Here is a 16,411-nt window from a genome sequence, read left to right on the forward strand (position 1 = left end):
TCCTCTATAATATACATCCAACTTCCTCTGTGTCTCACTGGTCCCTTTTTCCCAGAGTTCCTCTCTCTACCCAGAATCCTGCCTAACCTCCCCTGCCTAGCTATTGACCCGTCAGCTCTTTATTAAACCAATCAGGTAGCGGGGGCGGGGTGGGGGTGGGGGTGGGGAGTGGGGGGGTGGGGGCCGCACGCCTTTAATCCCAGCACTCGGGAGGCAGAACCAGGCGGATCTCTGTGAGTTCCGGGCCAGCCTGGTCTACAGAGCGAGATCCAGGACAGGCACCAAAACAATACAGAAAAACCCTGTCTTGAAAAACCAAAAACAAAACCAATCAAGTGCCTTAGGCAGGTGAGGCAAACATAGACACGTCTTCACGCAGTGTAGACAGTCGCCCTCTGCCTTTAGTTGTATATAACAATCGTCACGAACACAGCCACAGGGTTGCAGGGACAGGTCGCCTTACACAGAATCACACCCTGGCTATTACATCCTCTGCCACACAGCGTACACACAGTGATGCAGACAGACACTACCGACAGAGCTCGTCAGCAGCTGATGCTCCTTTGCCTGTCGGAGTGACACACAGTATTCACAGTGACCACGACAGATGCCTCGCTCTTGGCATCTGTGATGCTGTTTCTGTTTGTTTTGTCTCCCTGTGTAGCCTTGGCAGGCCTGGAACTCACAAGGCTCTGCCTGTTTCTGCCTCCTGCACGCTGTAATTAAAGGAGTGTGCCACACCCAGGTGCCTAGCGCTGATAAAGTTGGTTTTACCCACAACTTGCCACAATCTAGACTTATCTAGGGAGGGAGTCTCAAGGGGGATTGTCTAGATAAGGATGGCCTCTGTGTGTGTATGGGGGGGTCTTGATCACCAGGAAGACCCCTGCTGTGTGCAGTCTCGCTCCCTGGGCAGGGGAGACTGGATCGTGTGAGGGTTCGCTCCAGCACCCTCACTGCGCACCAGCACGCGTGTGTCGTTCCTGCTCTTTACTCTTGGCAGTGACTGTGATTCCCGGCCTCTTCAGGTTCCTGCTGCCAACATGTCCCTAATGGACAGAAGCCTGGAACTGTGAGCCAAATAAGCCCTTTCTTCATGAAATTGCTTTTGTTGGGATATTTTAAAAATCTTTCTTTTGTATTTTATTTTTATGTTGTATGGATGTTCTGGTTGCATTATGTCTGTGCACCCTGTCATGTGCTTGGTGCCCACATCAGCCAGAAAAAAGTACTGATCCCCTGGTACTGGTTATAGATTGTGAACCACCATGTGGACGCTGGGAATCTCAACCTGCATGCTCTAGAGGAGCAGTCAGCGCTCTTAACCACTGAGTCATCTCTCCAGGCCCTCATAACATATATGTATACATTCATTTATAATATGTATTTAATAATATTTAAAAAATATATTTAATAAATAGATATAGCGTTGGGCCTGCACACACAAGTAATATGCAACCACACTGGGAACACATACAGCTTTGGACAGATGTGTCACAGACTAATGTGACAAGGGAGCCACATGACCCAGACTCCTACGCCCATTTCCATAAGGACTTGGACGGGAGATATATTAAACTTTGTAGCCTTTTTGAGGCAGGATCTTGCTGTGTAGTTGAAGCTGAGGTCGGGCTCAAAACCCCCCTGCCTCAGCCTCCAGCATGCTAAGATAAGAGGCCTGTGTCACTACACCTGGCTCACGGAGGCTTGATCACCACTCCTCAGCTCTGTGGATGTGGTGAAAAGCAAACATGAAAAAAATACCTGTGTGCCAGTAAAACTTTGTTTACAGAAGCACACCCGGGCCCGCTGGCACAAGCCTGTAATTCACTCATAAGGTGAAGGCAGGGGGCTGAAAGTTCAAGTCTCGTCTAGGTCACACAGTGAAACCTTTCCTCAAAATAAAAATAAAAGGGATAGCGTAGGGAATGGTGGCACACTCATCCCAGCACTCAGGAGGCAGAGGCAGGTAGGTGGATCTCTGTGAGTTAGAGGCAGCCTGGTTTACACCTAGAGTTCAAAGCCAACCAGGGCTATATAATGAGGCCCTGTCTCAAAACACAAAAACAGGCTGGACATGGTAATGCACACCTTTAATCCCAGCACTCAGGAGGCAGAGGCAGGAGGATCCCTGTGAGTTTGAGGCCAGCCTGGTCTACAGACTGAGTTTCAGGACAGGCAGGGCTATATAGAAAGATCCTGTCTCAAAACTAAGCTAAACTAAACTAAAAGCAACCAAGGACAGGGCTGGAGAGATGGCTTAATCATTGCAGAGCTTGCTGCTCTTCCAGAGGACTCAGATTTGGTTCCCCAGACCCACACTGAGTGACTCAGTCATCTGTAACTCCAGCTCCAGAGATCTGATGCCTTCTTCAGGCCTCTGGGGAACCTGCTCACATAATGTGCGTGCACACACATTAAAAAAAAAAAAAAAAAACTCTTTAAAATAAGCAACTCATTTTTTTAAAAAAGGGGGGGATAGGGTGTGACTGAATGGTAGAGCCTACATAGAATCTACCAGTGAAGGGCTGGGGCATGGTTTAATAATACAACACTGGCCTGGAATATAGGAAATCTGGACTCTATGCTGAACACAACAAAAGGAAGAAAGAAAAGGAAGAAAGTAGAACCAAACAAACCAGTGGGCGCATTTGGCCTGAGGGTGGCATTTGGCAACAACTATCCCAGCCCAAACCTTGAATGGGACAAAAGGAAAAGTCAGAAATGGGCAGGAATAGGCTCCATTCACAGTGAAATTAATTCCTGCCTCCTTGCCCTCCACAGCAAAGCATTAAGGGGTGAAAGTTGACCCCAGGAATGTCCAGAGGAAGGTCTCACCTTGGGCCTCATCAGGAGCCACCTGGCTCTCCAGCTGGCCAGCCTGTAGCGCACGGCGAAGCTGCATGCGGATGATGTCAATCTTAGTCTTACTATCCTGCAGCATCTGCTGGGCCGTCAACAACAGCTTCCGGTCCTGGAGACAGACATGCAAGGTGGCAAGAAGACAGGGAACTCAAGTCTGACCACCAACCCTGCTGCCATGCCAGGAAGGCCTTGGGTAAGACAGAGCATTTGTGTGTGCATACAAGAACACATACTCCAGTGTCCCGGGGCCAGAACAGTGAGATAGATAGTCCAGGGGCTTCGATTCTAGCTCTGCCACCAACAGCTGAGTTTTGTGACCTCAACCATGCTCTCCCCCTTCTCTGGGCCTCACCTCCCTCATCTGCAAAGTCTGGATCTCCACTGTCCAGTTCGGACCAGCTGGAGCTACATCCTCCTCAGCTCTCAGAACATCTGGGTGTTTGCAGAGCCACAGACAAATGGCTGTATTCTGCAGTAATGTAAGATGCCTAGAGCAGGCCAAACCAGACAGGAAGAGGACTAGTAGTTGCTAGCTGGGACACAGCCTCCTGTCACAGCGATGGAATATTCTAGAACACTGTCCCACCTTGGTGCTGCCATTGCTGTAGGTCTGGATCATGTTTTCTGCCCCCTGTTTGACCTTCAGCTCAATGGCCAGCTGTTTCTCCAGGCCAGCCACTCGGCTCAGGTTGGTGGATGAGCAGATAGGGCTGCCCTCTCCGAGGGACTGGGGAGCATCTGAGGAAACAAGGGGCAAGAGAATCACACACCTGCCACTTCAGGGTGCCCAGGAGACCTTGCCCCAGCCCAGCCTCAGAGCTGTCCCAGAAAAGAGCCTGGGGCCAGTCACAGGCAGGAGACACATGGCCCTCAGTGCAGGAGTGGGCCAGCATGAAGGAAGGCGGGCTAGTGACCAGGTATGCAGGTCACCTGGGTTAGCTGGAATAAACGCCCCCATTTACCTAAGGGTGTGTAAGCCCACTGGTGTGAGTGTGATTATGTCTGTAAGCCTCAGGGGGGTGGCAGGAGTGTAGTACCCTAGATGTGGGTGTGACAGGCTCAGGAGGTCTGTGTGAGCTTCCGGTCACTGTTTCTGTTGGTACAACTCAGTTCTGATCGCTAGGGCCTTTTGGGATTCTGGTTGGAGGCTTAGCTGTTATAGTCAGAGGTGAGGTCTGCACCTCAGAGTGATGTATGGGGTCAGGGAGGACTCGCTGCAGAAGGGGCTTATGAGTCTCAGCTTGACTCCACCCAGTGCTGATGGATGGTACTGGACCCCAACAGTGGACACAGCTGTATGTAGAGGGGCTGGAGCTGAGTCTGCTGGCTGTGTGTAGTGTCTGCTGTGGACGGGACAACGGTGAGGCACCTCTGGGGTTGGTGTGACCAGGTGGACGAGCTCTGGTGACACTGGTGTGTCTCTCCAGGTGTAAACAGTGGATACTGACATGACTATGGAACTGTCTCTGGGATCACGAGTCATGTTTGCTGTGTCGCCCGGAAGGCATCACTGACTGTGCATGTGAACTCTCTGGGTATCCTCTGTGTTCCTGTGACCATGCACCTTGTACAAGAGGAGGCAGCTGTGGCCTTGTATTATTGCTGCATAAACACACATAACACTACTGAACTCTGGCAATGGTAAATTATGTTGTGGGTTCTGTGTGTGTGTGTGTGTGTGTGCGCGCGCGCGCGCGCGCGCGCGCGCGCGCGCATACATGTGTATACATGGAAGCCAGAGGAACAACAGGTAAATTCCCCAATTGCTCTCTACCCACTTTCTTTCCTCCCTCCCTCCCTCTCTCCCTCCCTCCCTCCCCTTCTTGACAGGCTCTCTCACTGAGCCTGGAGCTCTCTGACTCAGCTGGTGTGGCTGACTGACCCTGGAGTCCCCTCTCTACCTCCCGAGCACTAGGATTACCACCACACCTGGCTTTTACTTTGGCTCTCTGGACTCCAAACCCAAGTCTCCATGCTTACACAGCAAACATTTTACTGGCTAAGTCAGTTTCTCAACCTGTGGGGTTTTATTTCACTTTAACTATGATCAAAACTTTTAAAAATTTAAAATATTCACTTATTCATCCATTCATTTATTTTTAGATAGGGTTTCTCAAACTAAAAAATTTTAAAACAGCCAGGGCTACACAGAGAAACCCTGTCTCTAAAAACCAAAACCAAGCAAAACATATTTTAATTTTTATTTATGTGTATGTGTGTATGCCTGGATGTCTTTATGTGTATATGTCTGGTGCACATGAAGGCCAGAAGATGGCATTGGAGTCCCTGAAACTGGATTATAGGTGACTGTGAGTCACCTGATGTTGGTCCTGGGACTCTAACCTGGTCCTCCACAAGAGCAGCATGCATTCTTTACTGCCAGTCCTTTTCTCCTCTTCTCTCTCTCTCTCTCTCTCTCTCTCTCTCTCTCTCTCTCTCTCTCTCTCTCTCTCTCTCTCTCTCTCTCTCTCTCTTGTTTGTTTTTTGGTTTTGAGACAGGGTCCCACTATGTAGTTCTAGCTGTTCTAGAGCTCACTCTGTAGACCAGGCTGGACTCAAACTCACAGAGATCCGCCTGCCTCTGCCTCTCGAGTGCTAGGATTAAAGGCATGTGCCACTTGAGACAGGCCTAGCCTGGTCTCAAACTCAGTGTAGCTGAGGACGGCCTTGACCTCTTGACCCTCCTGCCAGCTGGAAGGCTGGGATTACGGGTTGGTAAGCTCCACCCAGTTTACGCAGTGCTGGGAATGGCAGCCAATTCTTTGTGCACACAAGGCAAGCACTCTACCAGCCGAGGCTCACCTCCAGCCCCAGACTTCTGCTGCAGCATTTAAAGATTTTAATCTAATGCTGTCCTGGGCAGGAACTCGGGGCTACACACCGAGTGGGCTTTGTGCCACTGGGCTATATCCCAGTCCTCTTCTCATTTTCTTTTTTCTTTTCCTGTTTTTTGAGACAAAGTCTCACCAAGTTGCCCAGGCAGGGCTTGGACTTGCTTCAGTCTCATGAGTAGCAGAGATTATAGGCCTGGACCACTAAACCCAGTAAGGCTCTGGGTTTTTTTTTTTTGTTGTTGTTGTTGGTTTTTTGTTTGTTTGTTTGTTTGTTTTTATTTGTTTGATTTCTCAAGATAGGATTTCTCTGTGTAGCTCTGGCTGTCCTGGAACTCACTCTGTAGAACAGGCTGGCCTAGAACTCACAGAGATCCACTGCCTCTGCCTCCCGGGTGCTGGAATTAAAGGTGTGAGCCACTACTACCTGGCTGTTTTTATTTATTCGTATATGAATGTTTTTATCCGGAGTGGCTTCTCTTTTTTCTTTTTCTCCCCGGATGGCAAGTATTAAATCAAAGAACAACAGAGAAACAGTCGATAGCTGCTGTTGCATTAGGATGATCGCAGGAAGCGAGGACAGTGACAGCGTGCACTGTCTGGGTGTTAGTGTGACTGAGTCTCTGGGTTTTCACATGACAGGTGCTGTCTGGGAATAGCTGTAGCTGTGTCCTCGGGATCTGGTGACAGTGTGTAGGTCTTTAGTGTTATCTAGATGTAGGGATATCTAGGTATGCCTAATGCCAAAGACAGCTTTGGGTGGCATCTGGGTGACACCACATCTTGGTGTGACTGGCCCTGTGAGTCTGGCAATTGCCATGGCTTCTGTTGACCCAGGACAGTATCCTGATGGAGTGCAACTCCAGGTCAGTGAACCCCTGCCTGCTCCCCAGCTTTCTGCTCACCGCTCCCGGCTGCAGGGTCAGGCAGTACCACATGCGCATGCAGCTCCTGCAGCTGCTGGTGCAGCAAGTCAAGGCGTCGAGCAGAGCCCCGCAGCAGCAGCTCCACAGGGCCCAGGCTGCGGCCCAGGTCAGTGGTGGCTCGCCTCAGGTTCTCGGCGCCCTCCTTCAGCTTCAGCTCCTTGCGGATCTCCCGCTTCAGCCGCTCTCGCTCTAATTCCAGCTGCTGCTGCACCCCGGGGGCTGCCAGGTCTGCCCCAGCCAGACCCAGCTGCTCCAGCAGCGACCAGCTGCGAGGCTCACTCTGCAGGGGGAGGGACCAGACACACAGGTCAGGGGCTACAGGACAGGTGGCCTCACCAGCCTACTGTACCCTAGAATTCCAAGAACAGGGGCCTGATCCTCCTCCAGGACCCTCATAAATGGCGATATCTGGGCCAGAGAGATGGTTCAGGAGCTAAAGGTCTTTGCTGCCAAGACCGGTGACCTGAGTTCACCCCCTCCCCGCCAGGGATCTACATAGTGGAAGGAGAGAACCAACTCCTGAAAATTGTCCTCTGACCTCCACTACAACCCCACACACAAGTAAATAAATAGGGGTTAGAGAAATGACTCCATAAAGACATGTATTGCTCCTGCAGAGGAACTGAATTCAGTGTCAAGCCTCTAATTCCAGATCTAGGGGGACTTGATGACTCTGGCCTCTGCAGCACTGGTGTGCATGTGCACACCCCTCCACAGATACATATGCATAATAGATATAAATAAATAAATAGGAGGCCAAAGAATAGACCAAGACCAAGGCCTCCTTCCTCCCGTTTGTACGGACCAGGTTCGCCACAGGTGGACCCTATCTCCCTTAGTTTGTGACCTATACAATGGGATTCTGGCAGGAAGGTTCCAAAAGATCCCTCTTTCCTTCCAGTTTCCTGCACCCCTAAACAGGAGGTCCCAAGGGCAGGCTACATGTTTCCTTTGCCAGACTCCAAATCCAGGAGAACCCTAGAGACACATCCTGACTTCTCTCCTCGGTATTCCCAAACCAGGAGGTCCCAAGGGCCGGCCCTGCCTTCCTGTCCTCTCTATCTGGTACTCCAAAGAACAACGCTCATCTCCTCCACATCTCGAAACCTGAGAGCTGACATGGCACCCAGAAGTTTCACCCTCCCCTTGAGAATTCCCCTTGAGAATTCTCACTTGTGCCCCATCTCCTTCCTACCCTTAGTCCCCAGTGTGAGGCACCCAGAGCAGGACCTCCAGCCTCGGCCACTTGGGGCCTCCTTCTGCCCATCCCACGGAGACCCTAGCCCCCACCTCCAGCTCCAGCTCCAGCTCCAGCTCCAAAGGGGATTCAGCAGCCATCTGGGTCCTGGGTCTGGTCTGAGGGCCACGCCCTCTTCCTGAACCTCAGCCCTGCCAGGGCCTCTGGATTGCCACTTCCTCTTTCCTGTCAGGTCCCAGCATCCTCTGCGCCAGGACAGCTCTAGGGCCTGGGTTTTTTTTTTTTTTTTTTGTTCTGTTGTGGGTTTTTTGTTGTTATTTTGTTGGGGGATTGTTTTGTTTGAGACAGAGTCTCTCTATGTAGCCCTGGCTGTCCTGGAATTCACTACGGAGACCAGGGTGGCCTGAAACTCATAGAGATCTACCTGCTTCTGCCTCCTGGATGCTGGGATTAAAGGCATGTGCCATGTAAGAGGTTCTTCCCACATCACCCCCTAAATGGCCATGCCTGCTTCTCTGGAGGCAAGCCAGGGCCAGGCAGCCCTCAATTCCTGACCTGAGAGCACACCCTGGACATATACACCCACAGTATGTATGCAGCAGACAGGATCTCACATGGTACACAGCATATGTATGGACCATAGATATGATCACATTTCCAGCTTTGCAGGCGTGAGATCTGCACACAGGCTCACATACGCGCACACAGTACAGGCTCATATACATGTATCCCCTCGTCACAGCTAGTTTCAGGGGTCAACTTGACAAACCTGTGAAGAGGGAACCTCGGCTGAGGAATTGCCTCTGTCAGACTGGCCTGTGGGCATGTCTGTGGGGCTTCTCTTGATTGCTAATTGATGTAGGGGGCCCAGCTCCTGTGGGCGGTGCCACCCCTGGGCAGGTGAGCCTGGACTGTACGAGAAAAGGAGCTGAGCAAGGCAGAGGAAGTGAGGCAGTAAACAACGTTCCTCTGCGGCTTTGCTTTCAGCTCCTGTCGTGAGCTCCAGCCCCGACTTCACTTCATGACGGACTATAATGAACTATAAGACCAAATAAAGCCTTTCTTCTCCAAGGTGCTTTTGGTCAGTCTTTTACCACAGCAACAGAAAGCAAACCAGACCAATCCCCACCTGCAGGATGCGTGGGTAGAACACAGGGTCACAGGGTGTGCAGCTTTTGGCTCTGCAGGTCTGTGCCTCGCTCACTGTGTGCACAGAATACTGACTCACATAAACATGCACTTCTCCACCTGCAGGTGCATGCCTGGAATACATGTGTACACAGAGTAGCCCCACACATACTGCACTCCCATCCATCTGAGCACTCGGGTGGAACACAAACTCACAAGTGTGTGCACTCCATGCCTGCCTGCACAGACGCTTATAGACAAAGCAGCCGTGAGCGCGTCTGAGATCCCCCTGGAAGCTGCTCAGACTCACTCCACCTGCCAAGTGGCCACAGCCCACAAGCTTATGCACATGGGTGTGCTCACACATTTTTTCTTTTTGTTTGTTTGTTTTGAGGTGCAGGGCTTGTACATGCTCACACTTCTTTTCCTTTTTTTTTCAGGTGCACCGCCTGCCCATGCCCCCACAGCAGCCCTGAGGTCCCTCAGGCCCTCAGCCTCGCTACTGTCTGTTCATGTCATGCCCCTTGTCCCCAACTTCCCCTTAAGGATCAGAACAGTCAGTTCTGTAGCGGACGGAGTGTGTGTGTGTGTGTGTGTGTGTGTGTGTGTGTGTGTGTGTGTGTGTGCATGCGCGCATACAGCTTCCTGCAGACAGGCAGCATCAACTTCCTGCTTCCTCCTCCCCAGATGTCCACCAGCACTGATCACAGCCTGGAGGCCTAGGGGATCCACCTGGCCTAGTAGTAGCTCCCTGAAGCTAACACCAGGAGGAGACAGCCCTGAGTGGCCCCAAACAGCAGCTCACAACTGCTTGCCAAATATACACTAAATCTCAACTATCGGTGATAGCAGTTGCCAGGCTGTACATATCAGGGACAAGGTGTATATGAGAACATGCTATTTCCCGCTGCTCTAAAAAAATCATGTTTTAAAATAGTAGTAGTTGCTGAGAGATGGTTCAGCAGTTAAGGGCTCACACTGCTCTTCCAGAGGACCTGAGTTCACGTCTAGTAGCCCTGCCAGATGGCTCACGAATGCCTGTAACTTCAGTTCCAGGTGGATCTGATGTCTCTGGCTTCTGTGGGCATATGTACATACCCCCTAACATACATAATTAAAAACAATAAAATCAATAAAAGTAGTAGTAACGGTGATAAGAGCAGCTATAGGCAGTAGGTGGAGTTTGGTAGCATGTACAAGCTCTGTACCTCAAAAGTAACAATAACAGCAGCTACTACAATCCCGTCCAGGTCTCAACTAATGCATTCCATGTTAAAGGTATTATTTGTTTTGATCTGCTTCATATTGGTTTGTGCTGGGATCTCATGTAACCCAGGGCAGCTTTGAATTCAATACACAGCTAAGGCTGGCCTTGAACTCCTGACCCTCCTGCTTCCCCCTTGCCAGTGCTAGTGCCTAGCATGGCATGATGCAGATGCTATAGATAGATACATAGGCAGATATCAAACTATCTTCAAAATGAAGAAATTGAGGCCCAGCAAGGCTTGTTGCCACATGCCTTTAATCCCAGCACTCAGGAAGTGGGGCAGGAGGATCTCTTTGAGTTCCAGGCCAGCCTGGTCTACACAGTGACACCCTGTCTCAAAAAAACCCACCAAGAACAAAAACAGGAAGAATGGAAGAAAGGAAGAAACTAGCTGAGGCCCTTCGCCCAAGGCCCCACAGCCAGCAGGAGACAGGGCCAAGCTTCCCAACACTAGCCGGGAGGCATCCTGGGGCCATCACACCCTGCAGCCCCGTGAGCCAAGTCCTCTGAGGCTCTTAAGTCCCTGGAGGGTAGCTGGGACTGCAGGCTGACAGCCCAGAGCTTGTCTTGTCACCTCCCCTTTATATATCTGAGTGGTCACCATGGGGGAAACTGAGGCTGGCTCTCAGTGAAGGCGGGGTTGTTTTCTCATCACTTCTAGAAATACATGTCAATGTCGGGTTGTGGTCTGTGGGGACACCTGTCAAGTGGAGGCCACTACTGCTCGACATCCTGAGGTGCACAGGACAGCCCCCCACCACAAAATGACCGATCCAGGCCCAAACGCCACTGCCGGGGCCTCGGGAAGGGGCTTGGGCTCCCAGCTCACAGGTAAAGATGTCACAGAAGTCCTTAGAGCACTGGCTGAGGCTCCGCCTCTCTCCTCCTAACCATTCACAACCCCACTCCCTCCTCCAAAACAGGAACAAGACTCAGAAAGAAAAATGGCATTTGACCCGAGAGTTGGTCAGGGGGGACAGACGGCACTGGGACTGACACCCAGCCTCACTGATCAACACTCCGATGTGACCAGGCCCCACCCACTGTCCCCCACCACCACCCCCACCACCAGCAGGCAAAGCAGGTACACAGCCAGGAGCAGGGCCAGCTCAAATGGGGAGCATACAGGCAGAGGAAGAGTGAAGGCCCTGGGCCCCCCCTCCAGCCGAGGAGGCCTGAGACTATGTAAAGCATGCAGGGAAGGAGGCAGGGCCTCCTGGGTCCTCCTCCCCTGGGTGATTCACTTCTGCCCAGGGACAAGGAGTCACTTGAGGGCAGCAGGGCAAAGGCCTGGCCTGGTCTTGAAGAATCAGAACTTGGGCCTCTCCACCTGCCCTCACAGACCTGGAGACACCAGACCAAGAACCCTCACCTCAAGGAACCCGTCTTGGCAAAGCAGTTAGAGATCCAGAACCCCACATCCTGAGATTTCAATGCCTGGGGCGTTTCCAGAATCTAGACAGGACATCCGTTTGCCAGACACAGACAGACAGGCATGGAGGTGGTGGGACAGGGCAACAAGTCCAAGCAGGAATGAACTTAAGGGAGAAGACAGGAAGGGGACCGAGATGTGGGTCCAGCCTCATTCTGGGACTCGCAGCCTCCGTATGTGCCCCGTGTGGGCCACACCAAGCACATGCATGCACTGGGAGAGCCCTACACAGCCTCTGTGGGCTTGAAGGGGAGCCGGCACCCAGTGCATCACGCCTGGAGGTCTGACCTTGTGAGATCGGCAGCACCAGATACGCCCAGCTCCTCGGCAAGGCCGGCAGGCCATCAGCAGGACTGGGGAAGAGGGACAGAAGAGTACAGGGGAGACATGGGGGCAGGTGTAGAAGATGAGAACCAGTTACACAGGACAATGGACTGCACGGTGAAGCACTGACGGAGCCCCAAAGATACAAAGATCTCAGCTTTGGGCCACTGAATTAGAGGGTGGGAAGTCACCCCGACCCCGCTTCCTCTTGGGAAGGTGAGTTCAGTAACGCCCAACAGGTCACACAGGGAAGGCCATGTGGCTGGCAGATGCCAGTCACAGGTGTCTGTTGTGGGGGAGTGGTGACCCAGCCCTGTCGCTTTCCAGACATAAAATCCTTCCTGCCTGTGTGACAGGACACGCCCCACCTGGGATACAGCTCCATCTGTCAGCCTGAAGGGTGGCTACGGGGGTGGGGGGGGGAGTGGGGGAGCGGGAGGAGGAACCCGGCCTCTGGCCTAATGAAGTGGCTTAGGCACTTCCTCCAACAGGTGCCCATCTGGGTGGCGTCAAGACCATCGTAAAGACGTCTGCGGGCGGGGGTGGCCCGGGCTTTGTTGTGCGGGGGAGGGGCACGGTCCGCGGCAGGGCGCCAGGCACCTGCTCCAGGTGAAGCGGTACCTGCCAGAAACCAAACGCTGAGCACACAGCCGAGCAGGGCGTGGGGACCAGTGGCACCGGAGCCCGCAGCTGGCCTCAGACCCCGAGGTGGGGCCCCCGCTGCGCCCGCTGCTTCTCGGGGAGGGCCGGAGGAGGGGGTGCGGTGGCAGAATCCCGAACAGCACCCCTCCCTCCGACCACGCCGGCGCCTCCACTTGCTACCAGGGCCCGCGCGGGCTCCCGATGGGGACCTCGTCCCGGGCTCTCCCCGTGCCTGGGGTCCTCCGCGCCGTCCGGCCGCCCCGCGGGTGCGGACAAGTCGCCTACCTGCACGGCGTCGCCGGCCATGTCCTCCGGCCGCCCGCCAGGGGTCCCAGTGCCGAGGGAGGGCTTGCGAGCGCGCGAGTGGGCGCGGCGGGAGGCGCGATGCCCAGACCCTCCTTGGCGCGCGGCGCACTCCGGCCTGCTCCGCTCGGCCCGGCCTGGCCAGGCCTCCGCCGAGCTGCGCCCTCCGGCCCCAGCGGCTGCAGGACGGGTCACGTGAGCGCCGAGGTCCGCGCCTGGGGAGGAGGCGGGGCGGGGGCGGGGCTCCCGGCGGCCCCCGGGGCTTGCAGCGGGGAGTGGGGTCCCGTTCGCTGTGCCGCGCGGCTTGCACCGCCCGAAGCGTGCAGGACTCTGAACAGGCCTGAGCCGCCGCGAGCTGCAGAGGCCTTGCTCCCCGCCTCGGACCCCTCGAAAGAAAAATCACGATCCACCTCCCCAGCGCCTAGCGGCACAGGCGCATCCTCCCGTTTCCCCGGAGGCAAGCGACTGGGAGAACAGGACTTCAAATCCCAGGGCCCGGGCCTTTGGAGACCACCGTACCCTCAGGGCTAGGATGTCCGTAAAACTTAAAGAGGAAGAGTGGGCCAAGCGCACAAAAAAATGCCAGCAGCTGTCACGTTCATTGTTTTGAAGATTTTATTTTATGTGTGTTAGAAGTAAGTTCGAGGTGGCCAGGAAAGAGACCACCATTCTAACTGAAATGTCTGAACAAGACAAAATTTGCTTGATCAAGACAGTGCTGGGGAAAAGCGAACACACGGAGACAGGAAGTACATTTGGTTTTTATTCTAACTCAGGTGACCTCACAATCTTATTCAATTGGCTATTCTGAAAAAACTTGGTGCAGAGGAAGTGGAGGAGGAAGGGGAAAGGGTCACTGGTCCAAGCCATCAAATTCCTAGAATGGCGCGGGGGGGGGGGGGGGGGGGCTGTTTTACTGGGTAGGGAGGATTAAATATCTCCATAAAGTTACCAGGTAGGGGAGATGATGATTGGATCCCCTAGAACAAAGTCATAAAGTTTGTGAGCTGCCCCACCTGGGTGCTGAGAGTCAGACTTGGGTTTCTACAAGAGCAGTATTGCTTCTAGACACTGATCCATCTCTCCAACCCCTATTTTAATTTTTATTCTATTTGTTTAGTGTGTGTGTGTGTGTGTGTGTGTGTGTGTGTGTGTGTGTGTGTGTGTGGCGCGCGCATGCGCAAGCCAAGGCAAATGTGTGGCGGCCAGTGGACAACTTGCAGGGTCAGTTCTCTTCTTCGGCCCTATCGTTTTGGGGGGGCCCACACTCAGGTCATCAGGCTTGGCCTTAAGTGCCTTTACCTGCTGAGCCTTCTCACTGGACATCGGTCACTTTTAATATATGTGCCACTATTGATTAAGGGATTTGAACCTCAGCATGGCCTCTGATGCACTGGCTCCTGTGGATCCCCGAGGGCTCTAGTTTTTGCCCTCAGTGAAGTTTTGCTGGCTTCTTTTTCCTGGATGCTGCATTCAGATGGTCACCATCAATGCACACTAGTGTCCAAATGGAATGTAGAGGCTTCTGCAGGATTTCTCTTGGGGGACCAGAGTAATGCAGGTAGTTTGTATTGTGGTAGCTGTGAGGACCTCTCACGCAGAAACCCGGTGAGGGATCCAGACTTTGGTCCCCAGGGCTCCAGGCAGGACACACTCGGTAGAGGCAGTGCCTGCAATGGGAGCCCTCCAGGAATGGGCACTGGCACAGGAGGACAAGAGTATCTTACGTGTCTCTGTCTTCCCAGGGACAAAGCTGTGGAGTCTCTCTTTGGGCCAGGTTTTTGGGTATTTTAACAGAGACGAGGAAAGTTACAGAGGTGGGGAAACACTCCCTCCGCACCTTGCCCAAGTCCTCCACAGGCCTAGTGCACCATCACTGATCTTTCTGGACAGAGTGGAACCCTTCTTGTCTCCCAGCCTCCTCCTACTGTCTCTTCTCCAACCACAGCCCAAGGGGGCCTGTGTGACACTGCCCTCGCCTTCTCTACACCTCTCCTCACTCACCCCTTCAGCAAACTGACATCCTAATTATACCTCAGATGTTGGCTGGGTGAATTAAATAGCTTGCCAAACTAGTCATCTAGCTTCCTTTTTACAGACTGATAAAAGAGAGAAACTCCTTGCCTTCATAATCAAGACAGGATGTTCACGGGCCCTGCATCATGTGCAAGGAACCCACCCATTTCACAGCTGAGGAGGGCATGGGATTGGCAGGGAAAACCCTTGCCCAGGGCCTTGCCTGCCAGGTTCTGAGCGGCCTCTGGGGATGGAGCTTGGGAATCCAGCCAGATTCTCCTTCAACCTTCCAGCATTCATTTACTCAGTGAGTCTTTATCACGGTCTGCGAGGGATTTGGGTGCAGTGGAAGCAGAGCTGTACTCTAGGCTTTAAAAGGGACAAAGAACTCATTGTGAATGGCTCCACATAACAATGATAAAAATCCCAGCAGATTCCTGAAACATCCCTGGCCTCTCTCCAATCTACTCTGGGGCCTGGAAACACATTAAATCTCAGACACATTAGGTCTCACCACGGTCTGCCTCTCTATGCTGGAAAGTCTAGTCCTGTCTTTGCAGCAGCCTTAGAAAAGGTTTCTCACCCTCATTTGGCCTTCAAGGTAGTCTGTGCAGCCACTCTGGTTCATTTTCTTGCTGCCAACCACAGGGCCTTTGCACAGGCTGTTCTCTGGTCTAAAATGTCTTTCCATCATATTTCCCCAAGGCTGGTCCCCTGTGCTCAATTATTTAAATTCTTTTAAATAATTTATTATTTAAATTCTTATTACATTAAATATTGTATTTAGGGTTGGGGATTTAGCTCAGTGGTAGAGCACTTGCCTAGCAAGCACAAGGCCCTGGGTTTGGTCCTCAGCTCCGGAAAATTAAAAAAAAAAATTGTATTTAAATGTATTTTTATGTGTGTGTATGTCTGTGTGTAGATATGTGCACATGGGTCTAGGTCCCCTCAGAGGCCAGAAAAGGGTATCAGATTCCCTAGAACTGGAGTTACAGGTAGTTATGAGCCTTAACTGCTGCCATCTCTCCAGCCTGTCACTGGCCTATTTTAAATATTTTTTTATTTGTTTTAATCAACTGTTTACATATCACCATTCTGAGACCCTCACAGTCCTCCCCTATGGCTTGAGTCTGCATCTCCAGTCCTTGACATGGTTTGACTTAATTTTCAAAGGCCTTCTGCTCTGGTTGTGTTGGTTTGAATGAGAATGGCCTCCACAGACTCATATATTTGAATGTTTGGTCCCTAGCTGATGAACTGTTTGGGAAGGATTAGGAGGTGTGGCCTTATTGGAGGTAATGTGTTACAGGGGGTGGGCTTGGAGGTTCTAAAAGCCAATGCTAGGTCCAGACTTGCTCTCTCTGCACTGTACCTGTATATCAGCATGTAAGCTCTCGGCTACTGCTCCAGCACCATGCCTACCTGCACCACTTCCCATGATGACGATGGTCATGGACTAATCCTCTGAAACTCTAAACA

The 16,411-nt window shown here is 52.5% G+C and overlaps 1 protein-coding gene across 3 annotated transcripts in view; it reads right to left on the minus strand.

The window, feature by feature from the left end:
* The window catches only part of Pkn1 (protein kinase N1), a 31,265-nt gene extending 18,154 nt beyond the window's left edge, over window positions 1-13,111 (minus strand). The window contains exons 1-4 of one of the 3 annotated variants that reach the window (XM_006993068.4): window positions 12,899-13,111; window positions 6,602-6,902; window positions 3,452-3,603; window positions 2,839-2,974 (exon numbers count right to left, since the gene is read on the minus strand). In XM_006993068.4, coding sequence (XP_006993130.2) covers window positions 2,839-2,974; window positions 3,452-3,603; window positions 6,602-6,902; window positions 12,899-12,919 — 610 coding nt within the window. In that variant the 5' untranslated portion in view covers window positions 12,920-13,111. Of the gene's footprint in view, window positions 1-2,838; window positions 2,975-3,451; window positions 3,604-6,601; window positions 6,903-7,912; window positions 8,012-11,935; window positions 12,008-12,898 lie in introns of those variants that run through there. The other 2 variants (XM_076571835.1, XM_076571836.1) reach the window with 2 other exon arrangements.
* Between the last annotated feature and the right edge of the window lie 3,300 nt (window positions 13,112-16,411).

Source organism: Peromyscus maniculatus, chromosome 5 (assembly GCF_049852395.1).
Source record: "Peromyscus maniculatus bairdii isolate BWxNUB_F1_BW_parent chromosome 5, HU_Pman_BW_mat_3.1, whole genome shotgun sequence".
Taxonomy (NCBI): Eukaryota; Metazoa; Chordata; class Mammalia; order Rodentia; family Cricetidae; genus Peromyscus; species Peromyscus maniculatus.